This window comes from Notechis scutatus, chromosome 2 (assembly GCF_049901735.1).
Source record: "Notechis scutatus isolate UNSWTSFEM ecotype Mainland chromosome 2, rNotScu1.2, whole genome shotgun sequence".
Taxonomy (NCBI): domain Eukaryota; kingdom Metazoa; phylum Chordata; class Lepidosauria; order Squamata; family Elapidae; genus Notechis; species Notechis scutatus.
Genome location: NC_142010.1, coordinates 207,480,501 through 207,505,427, shown reverse-complemented (window position 1 = coordinate 207,505,427; position 24,927 = coordinate 207,480,501). Strand labels below are relative to the sequence as shown.

The 24,927-nt window shown below is 36.9% G+C and overlaps 1 protein-coding gene across 20 annotated transcripts in view; it reads left to right on the top strand.

The window, feature by feature from the left end:
- The window catches only part of CDC14B (cell division cycle 14B), a 64,655-nt gene that overhangs the window by 2,353 nt on the left and 37,375 nt on the right, over nucleotides 1-24,927 (top strand). For 8 of the 20 annotated variants that reach the window (XR_015748078.1, XR_015748080.1, XR_015748079.1 and 5 more), the window contains exons 2-4: nucleotides 17,467-17,560; nucleotides 22,317-22,392; nucleotides 24,633-24,725. Coding sequence is in view for 15 of the 20 variants with exons in the window: in XM_026674342.2 (XP_026530127.2) it covers nucleotides 17,467-17,560; nucleotides 22,317-22,392; nucleotides 24,633-24,725 (263 nt within the window). In the remaining 5 variants the exon portion in view is untranslated. Of the gene's footprint in view, nucleotides 1-14,871; nucleotides 15,706-17,466; nucleotides 17,561-22,316; nucleotides 22,393-24,632; nucleotides 24,726-24,927 lie in introns of those variants that run through there. The other 12 variants (XR_015748082.1, XM_087957932.1, XM_087957929.1 and 9 more) reach the window with 8 other exon arrangements.

Sequence of the window (24,927 nt, the reverse complement as noted above, 5' to 3'; positions counted from 1 at the left end):
TCCTCTTTTAGCAACAGATCCCTTCACTAGATCTCAATCCATTCTATCCATTCTAAAATACAGAAATTCTCCAGGTTGTTATGAATGATTAAATGGACTTAAAAAGCTGCTGAAAAAATAAGGAAAGGAAAAACTATCTTTAGTTTCTATATGATTGGATTCAACTCCAGGGAAATGGTGACCATTGTGGCCAGACCCCTAGATTATGGCTCTTTAACTGAAAGAATGATTTTGGTTTCAGTTTTCAAGTCAATCAACTTCCTTCAGATATGTTTACCAAAAGAAAGACTAGCCTGAAATTTATATAACCCCACTTTCTAAGAGAATCATCTGCCTGTTTTATTGCCATACTGTCACTAAAGTTAAGTTTTGAGTAAATTATTTTTATATGTCTAAAGACAATTTGCAATTGTTTTTTTCTTAAAATATAAATTCCTTGTTGCAAAGTTTTTTAAACTACATTGCTGGAGGTTTTGAATTATGCATAAACTCTGTAACTTGGTATGTTTTCAATTAGGATCACTATTTGTTAGAAAATGCACAAAATTATTTGTTTCATTTTTCTTGGTAATTTAAATTATTTAAACCAAGTTCAAGTTGGCTGGATTTAATCTGACCAGGGCCCAAGAGTAAACTCAGTATTGCTCTGAATCTTGATTTAAAAAACATGTGTAGAGAAAAGCAGTCCAGACTAGATTATTACACTTGAACAGAAAAAAAATACTCAAGAAAAACATTATTCTTGTATTCTTATGAGGTTTTATGACATTTACCCTTGCCCCCCTTGAAATCAGTTTTTAACAGTTAATCTTTAACTTTTAATAAAATTAAAAGGAATTATAACTGGCAATAATATAAAAGGAAATATATATATTATGAATATTGCATGCAAATTCAACAGCTATATTACAGCTAGTAAAATAAAGAAGGCAACTAGCAATATCCTAACTATATTTTAGCAAAATCCTAACTATATTTTAGTCTCGTTTTCCTTTTCCAAAGTTCTTAAAGCCTGTATATATTGTAATTCTGATCCACATATCAGCTTCATGTATTGGTTGTTAATGAAGATTATGTTTTTTCATAGTCACGCAACAGCTTCGTCATAGTGTAGCATGCCATCATAATTTTACTACTATAATTAAAAAATACGTGCACCCTATTATTTACTATGTGTTAATTAAAACAAGACTTATTGTATTGTATTCATAGTCAAATCAGATCTATTTTGAAACCTTTTTAGTTCCAAGTTTTTGCAATGGAAAATAAGTTGCATCCTAACTGTGGTGCCTCTTATTGAGCAAAAGCTGCATTTGGCTAGGCTCACACATCACTGTCAATGGTTAGGTTCTTTTATCACTTAACCCCAAATCAAACTACAATTATGGCTTACTTCAAGGTGTGAAGCAGCCATTTCATACCAGAAATCACCAATTTTATATCATTAAGTATTTCTCAAGCATCTGAAGGAATGGTCCTTTACAAGCCCTTAATTTTTAAAAAGACATGTTTGACTGTTGTTTCTTCTGCTATATTATGGCTGAAAAACCTCTATTCAGATTTCAAAACTTTTAGTGACATGCAGCTTCACCATAGATATTTATACTAAAAGATTTACAATTGCTTTACAATAATTCTTAGAGAGAAATACTATATTTTCAGAATGTAACCTGGTTTGACAGGGAGCTATCTATTCATATAAATAACATAGTAGTCACTACCTCTGTAAAGATACTAGACAGAAGAGAATTGTAATACACGTGTGTGTGTGTTGAAATGTACTTGGCAAATCTGTCCTATAAAAGATTAAATAATTCATTCTGAAGGACTGCTTTGACAGAACAACTCTTCAGTCTGGATTAGTCTAGAGTTAATCTGGAGTTTCAGTGCAGGAACTCAATATTTTAATAGTGCAGTATTATATCAGTCATGGTGCCACAGAAATATTCACCATCAACAGCTGCTCACAAGAATATATAAACTATTTTTAGAAAGACAGTGATAAATACAAAATGGCAGATAATCAATCATACGTAATATGTGTACAATATATGCTCCATGTACCCAAATTCAGTAATATATGCTTTGAGAAGCTATTATTTAATTATTATTTAATTATTGTTGTAAGTCATTGAAAGTTGCATACAAGTTTAATAAATTATTATTACTATTACCGTATTATTATACATACAATAATATGAAATAATAGCTGGTTCTTTAGCTGGTGTTGACCTTCATACACGTTATATTCTAAAATTCTTCTCAAAAACTTAGGTCTAAGAAGTTGTAATGTATCCAAACATTATGGCCTTTTGTAATTGACAGGTGGAAATTTTTGTTAAATTTACAGATTTTCTAAGTGTCCTCCAAGATTTTTTGATATGACACCAAGTGTGCAAAACACCACTGGGACCAACACAGCTAGTTTATGCCATAATCTTTTCACTTCATCTTTTCAGTTCTTGTTACTTTGTGATCTTCTCCCATTCTTTGTCTTCTATTTTACTGTCCCCTGGTATTGTCACATCAATTATCCACGCTTTCTTCATTTTATTATTATTATATGGACAGAGGAGCTGGAAGTCTGAATCAGAAGCTTTGTGGTTTACTTATGCAGATTTGTAATGCGTAAGACATAGAAAGCAGGAAAAATGTAAAAGAGAAGTTATCTAAAGAGGCATAGAGATAATGTTAATTACAATGCAATAGTAATTACAATATTTGAGAAGCATAAGCAACCTTGAAAAATAATACTACCATAAGCCATTACCATAGACTATTTATTTTCCATTTTATTTTAACAGTTATTTAAAAATACAACCAGATAGAAAATAAATAAATAAAAATATATATTTACAGGCTGTATAAAATTGACAATAATTTTCAAAGTAGCATTAGATTAATACTACATATAAAGATAAAATATCAGTTTGAACTATTATTGAAATTATATCAATAATCAGAAGAAATCAGAAGAAATAAAGAGAAATTTTATTATAATTAAGTCCTATCCTTACTAAAAGAAATACTTCAATGACTTACATTGAAAAATCCACACTTTGGATGCAGTGTAAACCCATATGTAGAATTATAGTCCATAAATAGCTTCCAGATTAAATTCCATATTGTGTTTTTTACACCACAGAGTCATTGTTTACATTGATGCATACTCCCATGCCTTACTGTCTACTATTCTTCTAAAGCAGGGGTGTCAAAATCACGTCATGTTGTCATGTAACGTATCATTACTTTTTTCCCCTTCACTAAACCAGGGATGGGCGTGGCCAATGCATACGCATCTGGCCGCCAGCTGCAAGTTTGACGCCCTTGTTCTAAAGCAGAGGTGGGCTACTGCTAGTTCGGACCAGTTCACCCGAACCGATTGTTCTGATTCTGTGCAGTTCCAAAATCGGCCCCAAAAACATTCTGAAAATGTCCTGAAAACGGCTCAAAAAAGCTGGCTGTGAGAGGAAGAGAAGCCAGGTGAGCCAGATCCAGACATGTCCTGGGTCCCCTCGTCCCAGAAGCAGCAACCTCGCACTCTTCCCCTCTCTGCTAGCCCCCTTCTTCACATGGGATCACCCAGCAATGGAGAGGGAGAAGTGGGCGGCGTTTCTGTGTGCTCCCATATTTGTGTGGCACTTTTCCCTGAATGCTAGCGGCTGCCGCTGCCCCTTCTCCCTCTTTGTCTCTGGTGCTGGGCAATCTTGTGCAAAGAAGGGGGCTAGCAGAGAAGAGAGAGAGTGAGGTTGCTACTTCTGGGATGAGGGGACTCGGGAAGCGTCTGGGTCCAGCTCACCCAGCTTCTCTTCCTCTCGCAGCCAGCTTTCCCAGTCTGGCTTGATGCAGGCTTCCTCCCCAGGCTCCTGTCGGTTTTCCCCTAGTCAGACAAAGCAAGGCAAAAAACCAGCCCTCACTGGGGCCCAGCCTCACCGACAGCATGCTTGGGAAGAGCAATGTAAGCTTCATGCCACCTTCGCCAAGCTAGACTGGGGAGGGAGAACGTGAGCCAGGCAAAGAGGTGAGGGGCGTCTGCAACATGTTGGGCCTGGCGGACTTTCTGAACCTGCCAAAAGTTTTGTGTGTGTGTGTGTGTGTGTCTGAGTCAATAAGAGAGAGAGGGATCCAATCCAATCTGGGAGAGTTATATCAGGGCTGGTGGTGGTGTTCTCTCTCTCTCTCTCTCCCTCTCTCTCTCTCTCTCTCTCTCACACACACACACACACACACACAGAGGTTGGATCTTTCTTTCCTCCTGCCCCCCCTCCAATGGAGACCCCTGGATTCCCTCCCCAATCCTGCCTGTCCCATACAGGACATAGAGTTGGCTACGCCCACTCAGTCACATGACATGTCCCCCCAGCCATGCCCACCAAGCCAGTTTTTAGGGCAGAGAACCAGTTGCTAAAAATTTGCAGCCCACCACTGGTTCTAAAGAATCAATTTCATGTAATTTCTAGTAAAAAGCATAACATTTCCTGACAGCTGTTATCATATAGAGAAATAATAGCTGTTGTCACATAGAGAACTAGTGTACTCTGTATACTTTGTAGAAATATAAGGCTAAGTAATATTTAATAGAAAAACAGCTCTCAGGAAAGAAAAATCATTTTATGGTGAATCACCTTCTACAATTATTGAGCTTGAAAACATTGCCACTAAGTGCAATATTGTTAGTAAGTATTATGTATTGGACAGTCAGCAATGGAGTTATATACTAAGTGGAGGGAATCTTGTACCAGTTTTCTTTAATGTCATATTCACATTAAATTTGATTCTTATCTTCCATTGATATGCCCATTGTTATAAATCAGTTGTCATGTAAGAGCCTCAACAGATGTTCTGAATTTTGTTGACAAGTTTTCCAAATTTAGTCAAATCCACCTTGGTTTTTGCAGTTCCTTTTGAACTATACTATTCGTTGAAGATGCTGAAACCAATAAGGTGTTGTTGGCTATCCCAAAGAGAAAGTCACCCAAGATTTTGTTTTTATTTTATCCAAAATTTAGTATTGATTTCTATATGAATGGTCTCTCAATGGATCAATTTTTAATACATTCATTTTCATGAAAAGTGATCATAATTGTTTTCAAATTATACATCTTTGACCATCTGGTTATAGAGAAAACTCTGAGTGGTTAAGCAAATCATGGCTATTTATAGAAGGGATATAATAGAATGTACACCTGGAGGAACAGTGAAGGAAAGTATTGGCAATACACAGCTTTCCCAGAGAAATGCCTGAATTAAGAGACTGTGCAGTCCCAAGCTGGTGGGAGGAGAGGGGGGTTCAAGATAGCCACACTTTATAATCCCTCTGGTTATATCTGGTTATATAAATTAGAAGGTTAAGTAGCTAGCTTTAGTTGGGCAAGATTCTGTCTATTAGGTGTAAACAAATAAACGAGTGAACTTGATTGGACTTTGCAGAGTCATCTCTGGGCTTGGGCCTTAATCAGGATCCAGATATTTTACAGAATGTATGGTGGTGAAGTATTTCCAGGGAAGAAATGGTAACAGAATTGACAACTGACAGAGTTAAGAGCTGGTGAGTAGGCCAGCTCTTCCTAATTCCTGCCCAGACAAGGAAAAGATATGAAGTTGCCCACAAGTGCTTCTCATAGGGACACAGCAAGACAGTGGCATCCTGTGGGTTTAGAGCTCAGGGAAATGAGGGAAAGCCATCTTCATTCAAACCATGGTCAGCACTAGGGTTTGCACGTTTCTTTTTTTTTATGTTTGCAGAAATTGCTTGCTATCTGCTTTTTAGCTATTAGTCACCTTTGAATCAACAGGTTTTACAGCAGTGAGTGAGTTTCCTTCAATCCTAAAGAAAAAAGTTTTAACTACAAATTTAAGAACGTTTTTTTAATAAACAAAAGGGTGATCAGAACATTGGTTTGAAAAGTTACAATGGACTAAGGGCCCAGATGGATTTGAAATAAGAACTTTAACCACTAAACCATATTGGGCTCGGGTTCATGATCTACTTCAGATTAAGCAATCAAAATCACTATTCCAGTGATGGCGAATCTTTTTGTTGTGGTGTGCTGAAAGAGTGCATGCACGCCGGCACCCACAATGCAATGTGCCTCGCCTCCCCTGCGCATGCACAGACAACACCAATCCCCCACCCCCTTACCTGCACTGTGCATGTCCCAGCTGATTTTCTGCCCATTTGAGGCCTTTTGCACCCTCCCAGAGGCTCAAAGGCAGCCTCTGCAGCCTCAGGAGGCTGAAAAACGGGCCTTCCGGAAACACCGGAAGTGCCCGCTTTCAGCTTCCAGAGGGCCTCTGGAGCCTGGGGGAGATCATTTTGCCTTCCCGGGGGCTCGAGGGAAGCCTCTGCAGCCTTTGGAAGCTGAAAAATGGGCCCGTTTTGTCACTTTCGGCCTCCAAAGGCCTCAGAGGCTTCCCTCGAGCCCCCGGGAGGGCAAAAACGGCCTTCCCCAGGCTCCAGAAGCTCTCCGGAGGCTGAAAACGGGCACTTCCGGTATTTCCAGAAGGTCCATTTTTTGGCCTCACAAGGCTGCAAAGTCTTCCCTTGAGCCTCTGGGATACTGAAAACGGCCCAAAAATCAGCTAGGAGGCACGCGCATGTGCAGTGTGGTAAGTCTGGCTGGGGCTCACGTGCCCACACAAATGGCTCTGCATGCCACCTGTGGTATGCATGCCATAGGTTCGCCATCAGGGCACTCTCCTATAAGTAAATGGGGTAGGTAAAATGGGCTGGGGTCAGTTTCTGGAGCAAAGTAAGATACTCAGAATGTGGGGAATTATAGATTTGGATTGTTTCTTAGTTGGCCTGTTACATTAGAGAACTACATTGTTAGAACTTAGCACAAAAGGTCCCTTTTATCTGAAAATCCAATAGAGTAAGCCTGCTATTATGCCAGAGCATTGATGCCATTTGTTCCAATTTGAAATAGAGTATGTATTAAAATAAATAGAAATGTTTTCACTAAATTTTATAGGTCTGTATTTCAGGATCTCCTACCAGAAATCAGGGCAAGATAAGAGTGGGAGAATGGATTTTATTGCAGGTGATGGGGATTTTTTTCAGCATCTTAAAAGTGGCGAGCATGTGCATTGAACTAACAATGCCCATTAGTAACAAAAGAAAATGGCTGAATTAAATTTGGTAAAGTTGCAAGAGAGCTGCAAAAGCTTGTGGATCTTAAAGTCATAGAATCAGAAGGGATGCTGGAGGACTCCTAGTCCATCCCCCTGTCCAAGGCAGGAGTCTTTATATCATCTGAGACAAATGACTGTCCAGTCATTTGAAAACCTGTAGCAATTGAACTAAAATTCTGTTGATTTTAATTGTTCTTACTGTCGGGAGATTTCTCCTTATTTCCAGTTTGAATCTCCCTCTGATGAATGTCCACCCATTGCTTGTTGTCCTGTCCTCAGGTGCTTGGAGAATAACTCTTCCCTCTTCCCTATGACAGCCACTCAAGTATTGAAAGACTACGATCATGTTCCCCTGAGCCCTACCTTCATTAGGTTTAACGTGCCTAGTTCCCTTAGCTGATCTTTGTACGATTTAGCCTCCAGACCTGTTATTTCATCTTTGTGAAATCACAACATCTTTTTTTAATCATTCTGATGAGTGCAGAATTTTCTAAACATCTAATAGCCATATTGGCCCTCAGGAAAACTAATATAAACTAGCAATCCCATGGATTGTTAATTCAGAAATAGGGCCCATAAACTCTTGTTTGCTTACTGTTAAGTGCACACAATATTGAGTCTAAGTTATGTTGTAAATGCACATTTACCATTACTTAATACAAAGTATTCCATTATTCAAGGAAATTGCTCTGCATTGTCTGTTTTGATTATTGCAAAGCTTTTTCATGAAACATTAAACACTCTCTAACTGCAGTTATTACTCTGAAAATATTGATAATTGATTTACAAAGATGCAGCACTCTCCTTCTTGTGTATTGAATTTAAAGAAGTTAATTTTAAATTTGAATGAGTTATTTTAGTAAAGAAATAAACATATTACAAAGAAATAAAATATGCTTTATGAGTAGGATTTCATCAATGTTTTAATTACAGATAATTCTCATTTAGTAACCAGCATAATTGGGATCAAGGACTCTGTTGCTAAACACTACGATTGCTAAACAAAGTATCATATGTCCATGATGGATTTACAATATCTTTTTCATTTGGTTCTATTAAGCAAGTCACCATGAGTTATTAACTAAGACATGTGAGTGCAGCTTGTTATTTTAAATGCCCACTGATTGCCAAGCACTTGAATGTAGATCACATGATAATGGGCAGGGTTGTAAGTGTGAGGACCATAACTGCAATAGTGATAGATGCAAGGACTGGTCATAAAGTTACACTGTAACTGTAACTTCAGATGGTCCCTAAACAGGACAGTTGTTACACTTTTAGAAGTCTACCTATATTTGACATATATACTATGATTGTAGCTATTAAAGCTTTTAAACCAGGCCTGTCAAACTGGTGGCCCACAGGCCACACCCACGCCGGCTCCACAAAGGCAAGAAATGTCACAATACAGCCTGCGATGTGATCAGGTTTGACACCCGAGTTAAACCACTGTTTTGTAGCATTAACAGCTTGAATACTAACTATAACAGATTTGATTGATTTTTCCTTTGCATGATACATGTATCTAATCATTGTACTTTGTAAACCAAGACTTAGCATTAAGTGTGTAACAGTCACTGTGGTTTAGTCAATAAGTCAGAGTTAAACTATACTGTATATATCTTGACCATCAGGCTGTGGTATGTAATTTAGAACAGTTATTATATATAAACCATACTGAAGCTGTGAAACAAGAATAGTGATGTTAGCGATTAAGAAATAGTTGAAAATATGGAACAGACTAGGTTGGTACCTTGCTTTAAGATGGTGTGCCCTATGTTATGTCCAACTTAGGCAATGAAGAACAAGCAGATATCCGTGTTTGTGATGGACTCTTTCATTCTAGTGACCAGCCCTCTGGGGCAAAATTTCCAGATTCACAACATGTACCTTTGACTGCATGAGCTTAATCTTTCAGAATTCTTAGAAGAATTCTTAGAATAGAATAGAATAGAATAGAATAGAATAGAATAGAATAGAATAGAATAGAATAGAATAGAATAGAATAACAGAGTTGAAAGGAACCTTGGAGGTCTTCTATTCCAACCCCCTACTTAGGCAGGAAACCGTACACCACTTCAGACAAATGGTTATCCAACATCTTTTTAAAAACTTCTGGAGACAAGTTGTTCCACTGATTAATTGTTCTAACTATCAGGGAATTTCTCCTTAGTTCTAAGTTGCTTCTCTCCTTGATTAGTTTCCACTCATTACTTCTTGTTCTACCCCTCAGGAGCTTTGGAGAATAGCTTGACTGCCTCTTCTTTGTGGCAGCCTCTGAGATATCAGAACACTGCTATCAGGTCACCCCAGTCCTTCTTTTCGTAAGACTAGACATATCCAGTTATAGCAACCGTTCTTTATATGTTTTAGCCTCCAGTCCCCTAATCATCTTTGTTACTCTTCTCTGCACTCTTTCTAGAGTCTCAACATCTTTTTTACACTGTGGCAACCAAAATTGGATGCAGTATTCCAAGTGTGGCCTTACCAAGGCATTATAAAGTGAGATTAATACTTCACGTGATCTTGATTCTATCCCTCTGTTTATGCTAGAACTGTGTTGGCTTTTTTGGAAGCTGCAGCACACTGCTGGCTCATATTTAAATGATTGTCCACTAGGATTCCAAGATCCCTCTCACAGTCACCACTATTGGTGGTGGTACCACATATACTGTACCTGTGCATTTTGTTTTTCTTGCCTAAATGTAGCACCTTAATTTTTTCACCATTGAATTTCATTTTGTTAGATAGCGTCCAATGTTCAAGTCTGTCAAAATCCTTCTATATCTTAAGCCTATTTTCCAGAGCATTGGCTATTTCTGCTAGCTTGCTGTCATCTGCAAATTTGATGAGTTCCCCATCTATCCCCTTGTCCAAATCACTGATGAATATGTTGAAGAGTACTAGGCCTAAAACAGAACCCTGGGGTACACGCCACTGCTTACCTCCCTCCATGTAGATGCAGTTCCATTGAGGACTACATGTTGAGTGCGGTTGGTCAGCCAGTTATGAATCCATCTGGTGGTGATGCTGTCTAACCTATATTTTTCTATTTTATCAAGTAGTAGGTTATGATCTATTTTGTCAAATGCCTAACTGAAGTCCAAATAAATTATATTGACAGCATTCTGGTCCACTAATTTTGTCACTTTGTCAAAGAATGCAATAAGATTAACCTGGCATGATCTATTTTTGACAAACCGATGTTGGCTTTTGGTTATTACTTTGTTTGCTTCTGTGTGTGTTGTTTGATTATCTTTTCCAGAATTTTCCCTGGTATTGAGGTCAGGCTGATGGGTTTATAGTTTTCCTGGATCTATTTTTTTTTCCTTGTTTGAATATGGGAACTACATCAGCTCTTTTCCAGTCCTCTGGCAGTTTTCCGGTGCCCCAGGAACTTTGAAAGATATAGTTCAGTGGTTCTGAGATCACATTTGCTAGATACACCTTGGGGTGTAATCCATCTGGTCCTGGTGATTTTGAACTCTTAAGATAGACAGGTGCTCACTTACCATTTTCTTCCCTATTTTAATTTGTGTCCTAATCTGTTTTCTGTGGTGCTGTTTTTGACAGGTTGGACTGTTTTTTCCCTTTGTGTAAAGACAGATGCATTCTTTCAGGAATCTTTGTATTTTAACACCTTGCCTTTTAAGAAAGCCAGGTATTCCCCTCAAATTATGTAGTATTATCTGTCTGCAGTAGTAGCTTGATCTTTTCTTTTTCTGAAAGAAAGGAGGTCAAAGATATAGCGATCACATTTCATGCTATTCTATATTGGCTGTCATCCATGTGAAATTCAAAAGCTTTTCATTTAATAGTGACAAAGCTCATCCGACTTTTCATGTAACTGTCAGCGGACAAAGGTTACTCCAAGTGGCTTTGCACAGACAACAGTCACCTAAACTATGGCAAGGCTTACACAGCTTCTAATTTCTTCCTTCCTTGGATTGGTTGGACTTTGGTTGGACTTTGATTGGTTGGACTTTGGACTTTGCCTAGCTATGCCTTGTAGCATGTGCCTCATGTCTTGCTGTATCTGGATGCAAACCTAGCCCTATTGTATTACTGAGAGGAGCAAAATTTGATCTTTCTGAAGAAATATGTCATATCTGAGAAGTGCAGAATTTGGAAGTTCTCTGGCATTCAACTGCGATGTTATGGTGTACTTTTAAAAGACAACAAAATTCCAATTTTAATTTTTGCAATTTTGTAAAAAAAAATCCTTTTCATAGGGGAGTTCAATACATTTATGTTAATTGATGACATCTTTACTTCTTCTATCATTTCATTTATATTTAGGTCTTACACTTCTAGTTGATTTCTGTTCTTTTCCCCTTGCCCTTTCTCATTCCGCTCACTCTCTTTTCTCATTTTTACTTTCTTCTTGTGGATCTTTTTTCTTATTACTGAGTTTGTTTCATAGTGTTGGAAGAAATTTCCTGAGTTCATTCCCAGCTGGGACATACCACAGAGGTGAGAAGAAATGGATGCAGAAGTCAGCTGCCAGAAAGTGGAATTATTTTAATGTAGGAAGGCAAGAAGCAAAAAGTGACACAGCTTCAGTGTTCCTGGCTTGCAAGCAGAGTGGCATGATAAGTTTATGATTTTTATACCCATTTTCCCTTTGAAGTTTATGGATTTTTATACCCATTCTCCCTTTGAAGTTTGATGACATTTGTGTGTGCCTTTAGTTAAGGTGGTTGCTTTTGGTTCTGTCTTCCTGCTTAGTGGGTTAATCCTGTCCCTGAAGCTTTGTTTTTTTCTATCCTGGGGGTTAATTCTGCCAGGAAAGAGGAAAAGGGGAGTTCCAGCTGAATTATTTTTAGTTGATTTGAGTACTGTCAGGATTCTGCCTCATAGTCTAGTTTTTTTTTTTATTCCTAATACTAGCCTTTGGCAGTAGCCCAGACTTTCAGTTTACTTTGTTACTTCTAGTAACAGAATGTTAATGGCTTTTCCGGCTGGGATTTTCCTTTTAGGTTTTCTTAAAGAAGGACTGGCTTGAGTCTCTTGGCTCTGTTGAGTTTCTGGTGCTGTGAGGTTTCTGACACTGTCCTTTTGGAGTGTACTTCCCACAACAGTAATAGGTATATTAAGAGATTTTTTAAAAAATCTGAGTGGTTTTTTTTTAAATTTGCCCCCTGAAATTCTTTCACATTCTACACTTAGCATCTTAAGTGTGTTGTAACTAACTTATTACCATATCACTTTTTTGAAACAGAAGAAAGCCTCAGGCATAAAAAATAAATATACAATAATTTTTTGCATTTAAGGATTATTGCCTACTAGATTATTAAATAATGAGAAGTACATGATAAACCTATGCAGAATTTTAAAAGCATTATTTTAAACAATTTTTTGTGGAACTCTGACGACATCCAGTTTTTTTCTCCCACTATAGATAATCTTTTACTTACAACAGTTTGTTCAGTGACCATTCAAAGTTAAAATGGCACTGAAAAATATGACAGGACTTTTTTTCCAGTTATAATCTTTGCAGCATCCCTATGATTTTGTGACCAAAATTCAGATGCTTGGCAACTGGTTCATATTTATGACCATTGCTGTGTCTTGGAGTCATGTGATCACCTTTTACAACCTTCTCACAAGCAAAGTCAATGGGGAAGCCAGATTCACTTAACAATCACGCTTTTAACTTATCAGCTGAAGTGATTCACTTAACTGTGGCAAGAAAGGTTGTAAAATGGGGCAAAAAATGTCTCATAACAGAAATTTTGGGCTTAATTGTGGTTGTAAGTCGAGGACTAACTGTATTACACAAAATGAATAAAAATTTTTCTGCAAAAAATCAGATGACCACCAGATGGCAATAAACATTTTTAAAAAATGTTAACATTATGCTGCCATCTACTGGTCATCTTAATTTTTGCAGGTCAGATCTCTTCAATATTTAGTGTTCATTGAAACACACAATGAGTTACAATGTAACCAAAGCAAGGAGGTTTACATTATTTTATTCTGTAACTTTCTGAATGATCAATTTTGATAATGATAAATTTTGATAATTATTTCCTTCTGGATATTCTGGGGTAAGATTTATATACACATTATCTGAAATACAGAACACATACAGAACACTCCATTTTATAAAAGTTAATGTAATCAATGTTAATCTTTACATTGAAATAAAAGGGAATTTTACATACTTCATTATTCCTTAAAATCACCATTTCCCATACCAATCTTGGTGATCTTCAGTACATTTCTCTGTATGTCCCCCATCTATCTGAATTATTGAATTAAATATTAACAGAATAACAGTTGGAAGGGACCTTGGAGGTCTTCTAGTCCAACCCCAACTTGAGCAGGAAATGCTGTAACATTTCAGACAAATGATTGTCCAATCTCTTTTTAAAAATCTGCAGTGTTGGAGCATGCACAACCTCTGGAAGCAAGTCAATCCACTGATTAATTGTGCTGTCAGGAAATTTCTCTCCTTAGTTCAATATTGGTTCTCTGCTTAATTAGTTTCCATCCATTGCTGCTTGTTCTGCTTTCAGGTGGTTTGGAGAATAAGTTGACCTCCTCTTCTCCTTAGATATTGAAATAATGGTTTCATATCACCCATAGTCCTTGTCATTAAATTAGACATACCCAATTCCATTCTTTGTATGTTTTAGCTTCTAGCCCCCTAGCTAATCTTTATTGTTCTTCTCTGCACTCTTCTCTAGAGTCTCAACATATTTTTATATAGTGGCAAACAGAACAGAATGCATTATTTGAAGTGTGGTTTTACCAGAGCGTTATAAAGTGGTACTAGCACTTCTTGTGATTTTGATTCCACCTCTATGTTAATGCAGCCTAGGATTGCATTGGCTTTTTTGGCAGCTGCAGCACATTGCTGGCTCATATTTAAGTGATTGTCCACTAGGACTCCAAGATCCCTCTCACAGTTACTACTGTTGAGTCAGGTACCATCTATTCTCTACCTGTGCATTTGGTTTTTCTTGCCTAAATATACAGATGAAACTCAAAAAATTAGAATATCGTGCAAAAGTTCATTTATTTCAGTAATGCAACTTAAAAGATAAAACTAATATATGAGATAGACTCATTACATGCAAAGCAAGATAGTTCAAGCCGTGATTTGTCATAATTGTGATGATTATGGCTTACAGCTCATTGAATCTGTTATGAACTATTCTATACAACTATGACATTTGCACTGCAGGCCAAATAATTATTTTGTATTATGCTCTTAATATGAAAGTTTAGAGCCCTTTGTGGTATAATTACAAAAACTTTACCTGTAAGATTAGGATGATTATTGACCTTATTCTGCAGATAGGGCTTGAGCCTGCCCATTGCTGGTTTACTAACAGTTCTTGCTCAGATGTAATCTTAAATGCAAACAATTTACTTGTTTGATTAGTTGTTAGAGAGTTGTAAACAAACAAATTTCCCCATTTGTCTTCCCCCTATAAAGGCCTCTGAAAAATAAGTAATTTTTTAATAGAATATCTAGCACTTTTTTATATCCGATGTACCAGTGCTTGTTCAAGGTTTGAAATCAAGTGGGTGTCTTAGTATGACTAACAAAAAAATGCAGAAAGTGCTTGTGGTGCTTGAGACTTAAGATCATTTTTGTGATCTTTTTTCAAGTGTCTTTACAATTCGGCCTGGTTCCACACGCGATGGTGTGTTGCTAAGCATGTTTGTGGTGGAGCCGGTCTAGTTTTCTGTCAGAATGGCACGAGAAAGACACAAAGCGGCCAGGAAAAACAAAAACCGGAGGCCAGGCAGTGACCAAAATCTTCCATTCCTCCCACGAGGAACTAGGCCAGCCCGAGGTTTCAGGGAGGCTCCTAGACTGGGCAAAAGGCCCTTGGTTGCAGTGCGAAGGTGGCAGTGGCCAGTGGTTGGCAAGGAGGGGCTCTGCTTCCTTCGCCAGCCAATGGCCGCTGCTCGGTGCGAAGCTTTAGAGAGCTGCCTCCTTGGCTGAAGGAGGGGGACGCGTTAATGATTGTTGGGGAAGTGTAGTCGGCGCCTTTGGCAGAAGCGGAGGAGCCGGAGCCGCGTTCGGAGAAGCCAGCAGGGACGCCGGGCGCGCGCTCTTAAAGGCCCCTTTGCAGGGAGGCGCGGCGGGCCGGTATTTGGGAATTGCTCTTTGGGCCGAAGAAATGAGCGACGCGGGGAGCACGAGAAGGCGCGCGGGAAGAACTGGCGGCCCTCTCGAAGTTGCCTGTTGAAGGAGGGAGCTGCAGTAAACCCAGAGGGGGAAACGCTTAGAAGATTGTGGCTCCTTTTTCCGGAGTGCCCCTCGCCCCGGCGTTCGAGTTGGCCCGGGGAAAGGCTGCTTTCTCCCCCCACACACACACTTGGAAGCAAGAGTAGGGACGCTGCGGTTAGAACTCCGAGGAGGGAGGGAGAGAGAGAGATTTAGGAGTTTCTGACCGAGGCTGCAAAAGTCAGCAGCGACCTCCGCAAGCAGCCATTTCCAGCAGCTGCTCTGTGGTGCTGCTCGCCCAGTCTTTGGTTTCTCGGTTGAATGTTGATAAACGGAGATGAACCCCGCCAAGCGCTCGCCCTCCTGCGCGGAGTTAGTTAAAGGTAAGCAAACGGCGGCGCTTTAAAGAAAATGCGGGGGTGGAGAATGGCTTCCCACCTCTGGTGCGTTTAAAATTCCGACGGAACAGGCAGAAGTTTTCCGCCAAGTGGGGGGGAGCGGCCAACTAGGCTCGTTCGGTGTGGGTTTTCAAGCTTTTTTTTTTTTTTTGGAAGCAGGGCAAGCGGTTTAAAACAAAACAAAACAGAGGTGCCCGCAGATATGTTGCACAACAAAGAACTTTTCTGCCTCTGTCTATACCGGAACTTAAGCCCTTTAAATCTTTGGAGTAAGTGGAATGAATGTGTCTGTAGGGCTATTCCTCTGTTTCACAAAACTTCCCAAAATTGCGAATCCCCACAGCAGTTGGTGATGTGTTCTACTGGCCTCCTTGCCCGCCCATATACATTTTTGGGCCATTTTTATTAAAGTGTGGGCAACATTTTTGAATTCGTTAGGATTTCCACAGGTTCTGATATGTAAGCTCAAGTGTTTTTCAATAAATATTTATTTATATGGTCTTATGCTTAACCATATTTACATGGAAATAATAAATGTAACAAATCATGAAGCAGTCTTGAATTTTTTTTATTCAGAATAAATTAATTTAGCATTGTTCACAGTTTTGGTTTTTGTGCCATTTATAAAAGTTTCTCTTTGCGAGAGTTTTAAAAATATCTCTCATCTTTGTTATTTCCCCAGTTAGATTTCAGAGCTTTTCCAACCAATTAGAGATGAATTATGTCTTTGCCACTATTTTTTAATCTGTATTTCCTGCCAGACTTTCCTCCATTTAAGAAATCCCAACAACTGTCACTGAAAGTAGTAATTTAAGATCTCTTAGTCATGGGAAGGATAGAATTGTTGCAAGGCTGTGCTCTTTCTGCAACTCTGCTTAGAGACCATGTTAACTTAGTTACATTGTAGTTAGTGTGTATGAGTAAGCAACATGAATACATCTGCAAGAGACAGTCTATACATGCAGTAGCTACCAGCAGTGGACTTTCAACATTCTTTGAAGCACTAAAAGTTTCCAGCATGGAAATTGCCAAGATTGCAAAACAATGTGTTGAGATCTATTTACCTCAACTTTATTATATTTTATAAATAACCAAGGCAGCAAACATATCTAATATAATAACATAACACTTCCTCCTATTTTCCCCACAACCCGGTGAAATAGGCTGAGCTGAGAGAGTAACTGACCCAAGCTCACCCATCTGGCTTTCATGCCTAAGGTTAGTATCATGGATACTAACAGGAATAGTTTTACAAAACAGTGCTTTGTTGATGAAAGAAACTTACAAATTCACAAGTTTCTTACCTGGTGATTTAACCTTTGACCAAACTTTTATTGCATAATTCTATTTCTAACGTGTTAGGAAGTGATGTCAGTAATTTCAAAAACAGGCCATAAATACAGCTGAATTATAACATTCTTTCACATGATTCATGTGAATAATTTCTTTAATGTTGCACAGAAAAGGATTGTCATTTCAGTGAGGCAGGTCAGAATTGTTTTTGACAATTCAGGGTATGAATTTCTTATATCCAAATTTAACAGTTCATCAACAGTATGCCATATTAAATAGTTATTAATACTTACGTTGACAATTTCCTGAAATCATCAGATTCTGAATGGAAGTTTTTATTTTTGCTGTTGTAACTTGGCTAAAAAGAAATAGATAAATCAACCCATTTTCTACAATTGTCTTTGTATTCATTATAAATACTATTTTGGTGTTTTTGTTTGTTTTCAATTTCAGATCGTCTTTATTTTGCCATTCTGTTCCATAAACCAAAAAGCGGTAGTACAAGTACACACTATTTCTGCATAGATGATGAATTTGTATATGAAAAGTAAGTATAATATTATTTCCTTGCTCTGCAAGACAAAAAGTAAGAGCAACAGCATATATAAAAAATACATTGTGAAGCTTTCTGATAAAATAAATAGAATAGTATCTAGTCTTCTATCATTGGCCAATTGTGGCCAGTTAGAAACCTTTGATTCTAGCAGCATTATTTACATTGTGTATAGTAATCTCATAACCTTATTCCTCATAAATTTTACATAGTTTAAATTGTTGGCCCTCATTACTTGTGACAAGGAATATAGGTGTGATTTCACTGTACTTTAGGGTGTGTGTGTGTGAATTTTATATATTTGAGTCAAGTCAATCTTGAATCCTAGCAGTAGCTTAGACAGACCCATGCAACTTTCTCAATACCATTTTCAGGACTTTTTTGCCATTGCATTCTTCCCATTACTGCTTCAAAGTCACCTGGCTGTAGTTTCTAGCCTGATGCATTTAATCATAAAATTGGGTCTCTAGAAAGAAATTGCTTCCTTTTTTAATTCTGAATTTTCTAGCATTCATCTTTTTAGGTAGCTATGGTATAGAACAGGGGTGTCAAACTTGATTTCATTGAGGGCTGCATCAGGGTGGTGTTTGACCTGGGGGGGGGGGCAGGGGAAAGTAACCAGGGTGGCCATGGCCAGCTTGACATGTCAGGGGTGCCTGTGGTAGTCCGAGTGCTCTGACAGTGAAAACAGGCTCCTGGGCTCCATTTTCAGCTGTGATAGCCTCCTGCAGCCCTCTGCCAGTGAAAATGGAGCTTGGGGGGGCACATGCAGTCCTCCTGAACTCCATTTTCGCTGGCAGAGGCACTGCGGGCTGGTCCTTTGCTGTTTCCAGGACAGCCCCATGGGCCAGATCTAAGCTCCCCACGGGCTAGATCCAGCCCATGGGCCTTGACTTTGATACCCCTGGTATAGGACACCTTAGTCTATTCAAAATGATTCAGTTCAGTAATTGAAATTGAAACTGAAACAAAGTTTGGCTGATATTTTTTGCTTTGAAAATGAAGTTTTATTGAACTTGGAATAAAGCAATCAAATCTGCTTTGAGCTGAATATTCTTAGAATCTTATTTTCTAATAAGATAGGAAATGCTTACTGAAAAACTAGTAAAATGTACTAAAGTAGAAGATATTCATATTTTCAAATATGTATTTTCAGAAATTCTGCATTTGTAGGTCCTTTATCAGTTAGATACAGTGAAAAAGTGAGTCAAAAACTAGTGACTAATGACCGTTTTTTCGCATTTAATGACTGTTGCAGCATCTCCCTGGTCATTTGATTTACATTCGAATGCCTGAAATTGGTTCATATTTATGACAGGTGCAGTGTTCCAGGTCATGTGATTGGCTTTTCAGTCTTCTGACAAGCCAAGTCAATGGGGAAGCCAGATTCATTTGACAACTGTGTTACTAATTTAACAACTGCAGTGATTCACTTAACAAATGTGGCAAGAAAAATAATAAAATGGGGCAAAACTCAACGTATTTTTCACTTAGCAACATCAATTTTGGGTTCAATTGTGGTTTTAAGTCAAGGACTATCTACATCTGGGGTACTGCAAACATCATTTTAAAAAGTCTATCCTAGAGGATGGGATTTTTTGCATTTGCCTCCTTCCTAGGGTTGAGAGAAAGTGCCCGGCCCAAGGTCATCCAGCTGGTTTCATGGCCAGAATGGGATTAGAATGCAAGGTCTCCCATTTTCTAGCCTGATGCCTTAACCACTACAGCAATCTGGCTGTATCTTGAGGGGTTGCATGGTTTGTTAAGAATGAGGTGATAATATAGGAGTACAATATGGGTATACTTTCTCTCTCAAATACGGTAATGTGTTTACTGCAAAAATAGATGTAAGCTGATTGAATTTCTGAAAAACAGTCTCCAGCTCTCCAGAATATTTATTTCCTTTCCCAATTTTTAAATTAAAAAGCAAAGGTCAGAAGGACTTAGCAAATACTTAGGGAGTGTAATAGTAAATCATGTAATTCAGAAGAAGTAATTTTATAAAATGCTGTTGGAACAATTAGCAGCTAAAATTAGTGGCAGTGGAAAGGGAAGGAAGAAGAAAAGATATTAATAATAAGGACTTTATTTTTGCTTTATTTATTTGAGAATAAATGAACCCAATAAATAATAATTTTATTCCTTTTATTTTAGTGCTATTGAGTACTAAATATTAGTAGTAGTACTTAGTATTTGCACAACTTCTATTGTGCAAATATTTAATTTTTATAATGAGATTGCTTGAAGCTTGTTTAAAGCTTTCATTGTACTATATACATATTATTTTTCTAAATGAACATTATGTAGCAGTCAAGAAGGCTTATTTGAAACAGAACTCATTATTCTAGAGCAGGGTGTCAAACTGGTGGCCCGCAGGCCGGATCCATCATTTTTTTCTAAGGTTAAACCTGGAAGCAAATTGATACATTTGTTTAATTCTATAAATATTTGCTATGTTTTAAAATTATTATTGTATTTGTTAACTGATCTGAAGCATACTTAGGTTGAAGAATCATGTTTCATGTTAAATTGAAGAATAATGGTAAATATCCATCTCCACAGTCTCCATTGAGTTGAGGTTTTAATTGTGGTAACTTCATAAACATTGTCATGTACCTTTGTTAACAACAAAATGGAAATAATTTGCCACTGCATTCTCTTAGGATTTTTTTTTACTTCCCAGTCTAGCTTATAACTTAATGGTATTCCATCCAAGTATTAATCAGGCCCAGTCCTTCTTTGTTTCCAAAACCAGAAAGTCAGTTGGGAACTACATTTTCTATTACAGAGGCTAAGCATTCTTCCTTGATTAATAATTGTGACTGAACTACTTTAAAGATCTATGTCTCATAAATTTACACTGGGAAACGTATGACCTATCAAGCATTATAGAAGTCTTAACCTCCAGATAAAGGTTAACGTTAATGGCAATGGCTATCCAGTACATCTAGAGAGTCCCAAGTAGGGAATTGTGGCTTGGATGGTGTATCCTTGAATGAAAAGCAGTTGAAATAAAGAGAAGATCTTATATTGGTATACAGCATTCTCATTATTGGCCTCCAGAAATTACAAATACCGGTATTAATCCAAAGCACTAACTATGGGAATGTGTAGCATTGTTTATTGCATTTATTACAAATGACCATAGAGTTGCAGTGTTACTTTTTTGGATAGACTCAAAAATATTTCCTAACTTGCCATGGTATCTCGCCATCACTTTAAGGAAGAGTTATTTTTACAGAGATCAAAAACTTTGTATTTACCTAGAGATGGTTGAAATTATTGACTGGGTTGAAGCTAGAGACTTCAATTTGTTTTAATAATATGAATCAGTTAAGTTATATTAGAAAAGGCCTGCACTCCAGAAAAATTGATAGAAAACAATTATGTGTCAATTTTATGCAGACTGTATCAATTTTATGTAGATGAGACCTGTCTAAATGGTTCTCTCATAACATTTCACTATGCTACCAATAAGAGCAAACAGTTGTTCAGTTTTCAAGCTGTTTGAGCATTAGGCTGCCAGAGAAATTGCTATCTATATGCCTGAAATGTTTAGATGCTGATTTGTCTTCCTCCATTTTAGTTCCCTCCAGTTATTTGGAAATTGTGGGAGTTGAACTCATACACATCTGAAAGAATACAATGGGAAATTCTACTCTACGTTTAGGGTTTTCTCTTTGCCCTAGATATCACTAGTTGACTAAGAATTTTCATGTTATCTCTTGCATATTATCCACAGAAGATATATCCATCATGGATGGGAAGCAAAACTATGAATAGTTCTAACTTAGGTATTGCTTGTTTGGACTGGCTTTGTTTCCAGCCATGTTATGTGACTGAGTTGATTGTGGAATTCTGAAAATAAATTCTACATTTAAGCATTGTTCATCCATAAATTGATACATATAATTCAGGATATGTGTACTCTGCACAACTCATGGATATATTGCATTGTATTATCCTGGAGATCAGGATGGTTCAAATGATGACCTGGCTTTATAATCTCCCTTTTAGCCACTGTCATACTAGCTATCCCTTTGGTGCTTCTCTGTCAGTATAACCTGCCATAAGATCCTCTAAATAGTAAGTAGGTTATAAGTAATATGAATAATTGAACAAATTAATACAAAAATACTTGTTAAAAAGAAGTCAGCTCAGGGTAAAGATGTATTTAAATAAACATCAGGCATTTCTCTATTTAGTCATGATGAACATTAGGTTTGCTGCAACTGTAGGTCCTTTATCAGTTACATACAGTGAAAAAGTGGGTCAGTTAAAACACCAAGCCTATTGGCATATACAGAGGCAAGCTCAGATCAATGAATCATGCAGCGTGAGTCAGTCGGCTCTCTTTGTGGGTTGATACTTCAGGCTTAATAAAGCATGTTATGTGTGTACTGTTGAATTAGTCACTTTTATATTTTAATTGAAGATGTGACTACAAAATATTGCATTATCTATTCCTAAAATGGTTTTACCATTTATTGACATTGCTGACTTATTTGATAATATATGTAAAGCTTGTAGGAGTCCCCCCCCCCCATTAATTACATTGTGTTTCAACTGTTGTCTTGAAAGAGATGGGGAAATACGCCAGTTATAATGCCTATTTATTAAAATTTAAGCAGCTGCAGTGGGAGTGTGTGGAGAGAATGTGGGGGGAGGAGTTTAACAGACATTTCAATAAGGTCTTTTTTTTTTTCCTTCCCTATCCTTCTCTTCTCCTTCTCCCTCCCCTTTTTCCAAGCTTCTATGCAGATTTTGGCCCACTCAATCTGGCAATGATTTACAGATACTGTTGCAAGCTAAATAAAAAATTAAAGGTAACATCTAATAGTTTGGTTATTCTCGGTTTCTTTATAAAATGTTAGAAGGGGTGAACATTATATTCTATTTGTCTTGTTTGCACTTTTTTTATTATTGTATACTCTCCTCCCAGAAGAAATAATAAAATCAAGATTTATTTTGGCACTGTTGTTACTCTAGTAAATGAAAATATGTTTGCCAGAAGAGTGGGAAAGTATATGATCAGTTTTAGATTTTTATTTCAGGGTATAAATATTCATAATTTGGCTAAGGATTAAAGGCAGAAATATAAACTTATAAAACTTGAAGTCCTAATAATCAGGAGCAGAAAAAAAAACTTATTGAGAAACTGTTGCATCTCTTTCCTGGAATATATTGGAGTGGTTGGTTATCTAGCTTTTAATTACAGAAGGAAATTTCTTTAGTATATTTTTTAACAGCTTATGTGTATTCATAGTTATTCACATGCCTGAAGATGGTAGTACTGGAATATTTTAGTCAACTTATTATATAAAGCATAATATTGAAAATATAGTTCTTATAATTTATGGGAATGTAGTTTAATGTATAAATAAATCGCAGGAATGAAATCTGTTCCCATTTCATGATCCCTCTGAAAATGAAATAATTTTAGTTACTATGTTTGTTTTCATCAGTTGTGTTATGATACAGATAAATAGATTGTAATTTATCTCTCTCTTTTTTCATGTAAATAGTCACATGCAACAGCTGACTGAGCTGCATGGTAACTAGCCAGTTATTTTCATGTATAACAGTAGTATCCATAGTGTCAGTAATAATTGACACTATTGCAATATGTGGCATTGTAAAAACGCTTGGAACTTCTAAAATCAACAAAACATAATTCAAACTATTTTCCAGATGTTTTATGTAGCATCCAATTTCTTACTATTAATCAATTAAAATATAATTTATATTAAAAGTATCATATGTTTTAATTCAGTTTTTGAAGTTCCATTGAAATATGAAAATCTTTTATTTAACATATAGCTGTACAGTAGTTTTAAGATTTTCAGCTGATGAGTTACTAGCACTAGCACTTAGACTTATATGCTGCTTTATAGTGCTTTACAGCCCTCTCTAAGCAGTTTACAGAGTCAGCATATTGCCCCCAACTATTTGGGTCCTCATTTTACCCACCCCGGTAGGATGGAAGGGCTGAGTCAACTTTGAAGAACTGCCAAATTGTAGGCAGAAGTAGCTTGCAGTACTAACCACTGCACCACAGAGGCTCATATTAGTATGGAATTCAAAATATGTGGTTGCCTAATTCTTGCATTCTCTTATTCAAATTACTCTGCAAAATTTGGTTTCATTGTAATTATGCTTTCAGTGATCTAGCATTCTTAAGAACTGACCTTTTTTTGTTTTTAGGAATATAATCCCTGTATGTTCTAGGTTATGTCGGTGTGTCTGCCCCTTTTCTGCTGTAAATGAATAATGATTTCTCACAGGCAGGAAAAATAATTAATGCATTTTAAACCACTTCGTAAATTAGTTGGACTTATTAAATCAGCAAAGCTGAGAAACATTGCTCTGTAGTAACTTCATTCTATAATTGAGTCAAAAATACTGAATGAACCAACCATTGAAGCATGCTAGAACCTTCTAAATTATTTTATTAAGCTAGTGGTTGCTTAAAATTTTGTTTCTTACATTTTTTTTTCTGTCAGGACACCTTCCCATTTTATAAATTATGAATGAAATAGTTTTTGTTCGTATGGATTATATTCATTATTTGCCATATTGAAAATTAAAATCAATACATTTGAAGACTGGAATCTTTACATGGAATTATGTAAAAAATAATAATAAATGCATTAAATATTAACATAAATAAAACATTTCTCAAAAAGTTCTAGTTTCTAACGAATAAAAATAATGAGAAAAATGTTTTAAAATTTTTGCAAATATTTTTAATATGGGCAAATAATTCCAATTATGGTGAATTCCTGAGAGGGACTTAGGGAACCCCCAGGGGTCCTTGGACTACACTTAAAGAAACACTGACTTAAAATATTAATTTGAATGTTAATTTTTTCTCTTGCTGTCCTTTTGTTATATATAAAGAATCCACATGCCACATTCTCTTTTTATAATGGATGTTGTCATGGAACTACTACTTAAATGTAAAATCTCTGCATTTGACTATTTAAATTGTATTTGGAATATTTACATTCATTGATACATTTAAAATCCAAGGATTACAATTATAATTCTGTTCATTTCTTGATAGTCTTTTACCATGTTAAGGAAGAAGATTGTTCATTATTGTGGTTCGGATCAGAAAAAGCAAGCCAATGCAGCCTTCCTCATAGGCTGTTACACAGTAAGTATTTAAACATCTTAAATTGGCAAGATTCACCAATTTGACTTCTAGTCAGCATCAGAATTGGAAATAACTTTCAGTTTATTTGTTTTTTTACATAGTATATGAGTAGAAACATATTCTTCTGTTTAAAGATCTAAGTTGTACTATGCATTTTTTTTCATCAAGGGCACTTCAGTATAAATTCTCCAGATGTCACAGT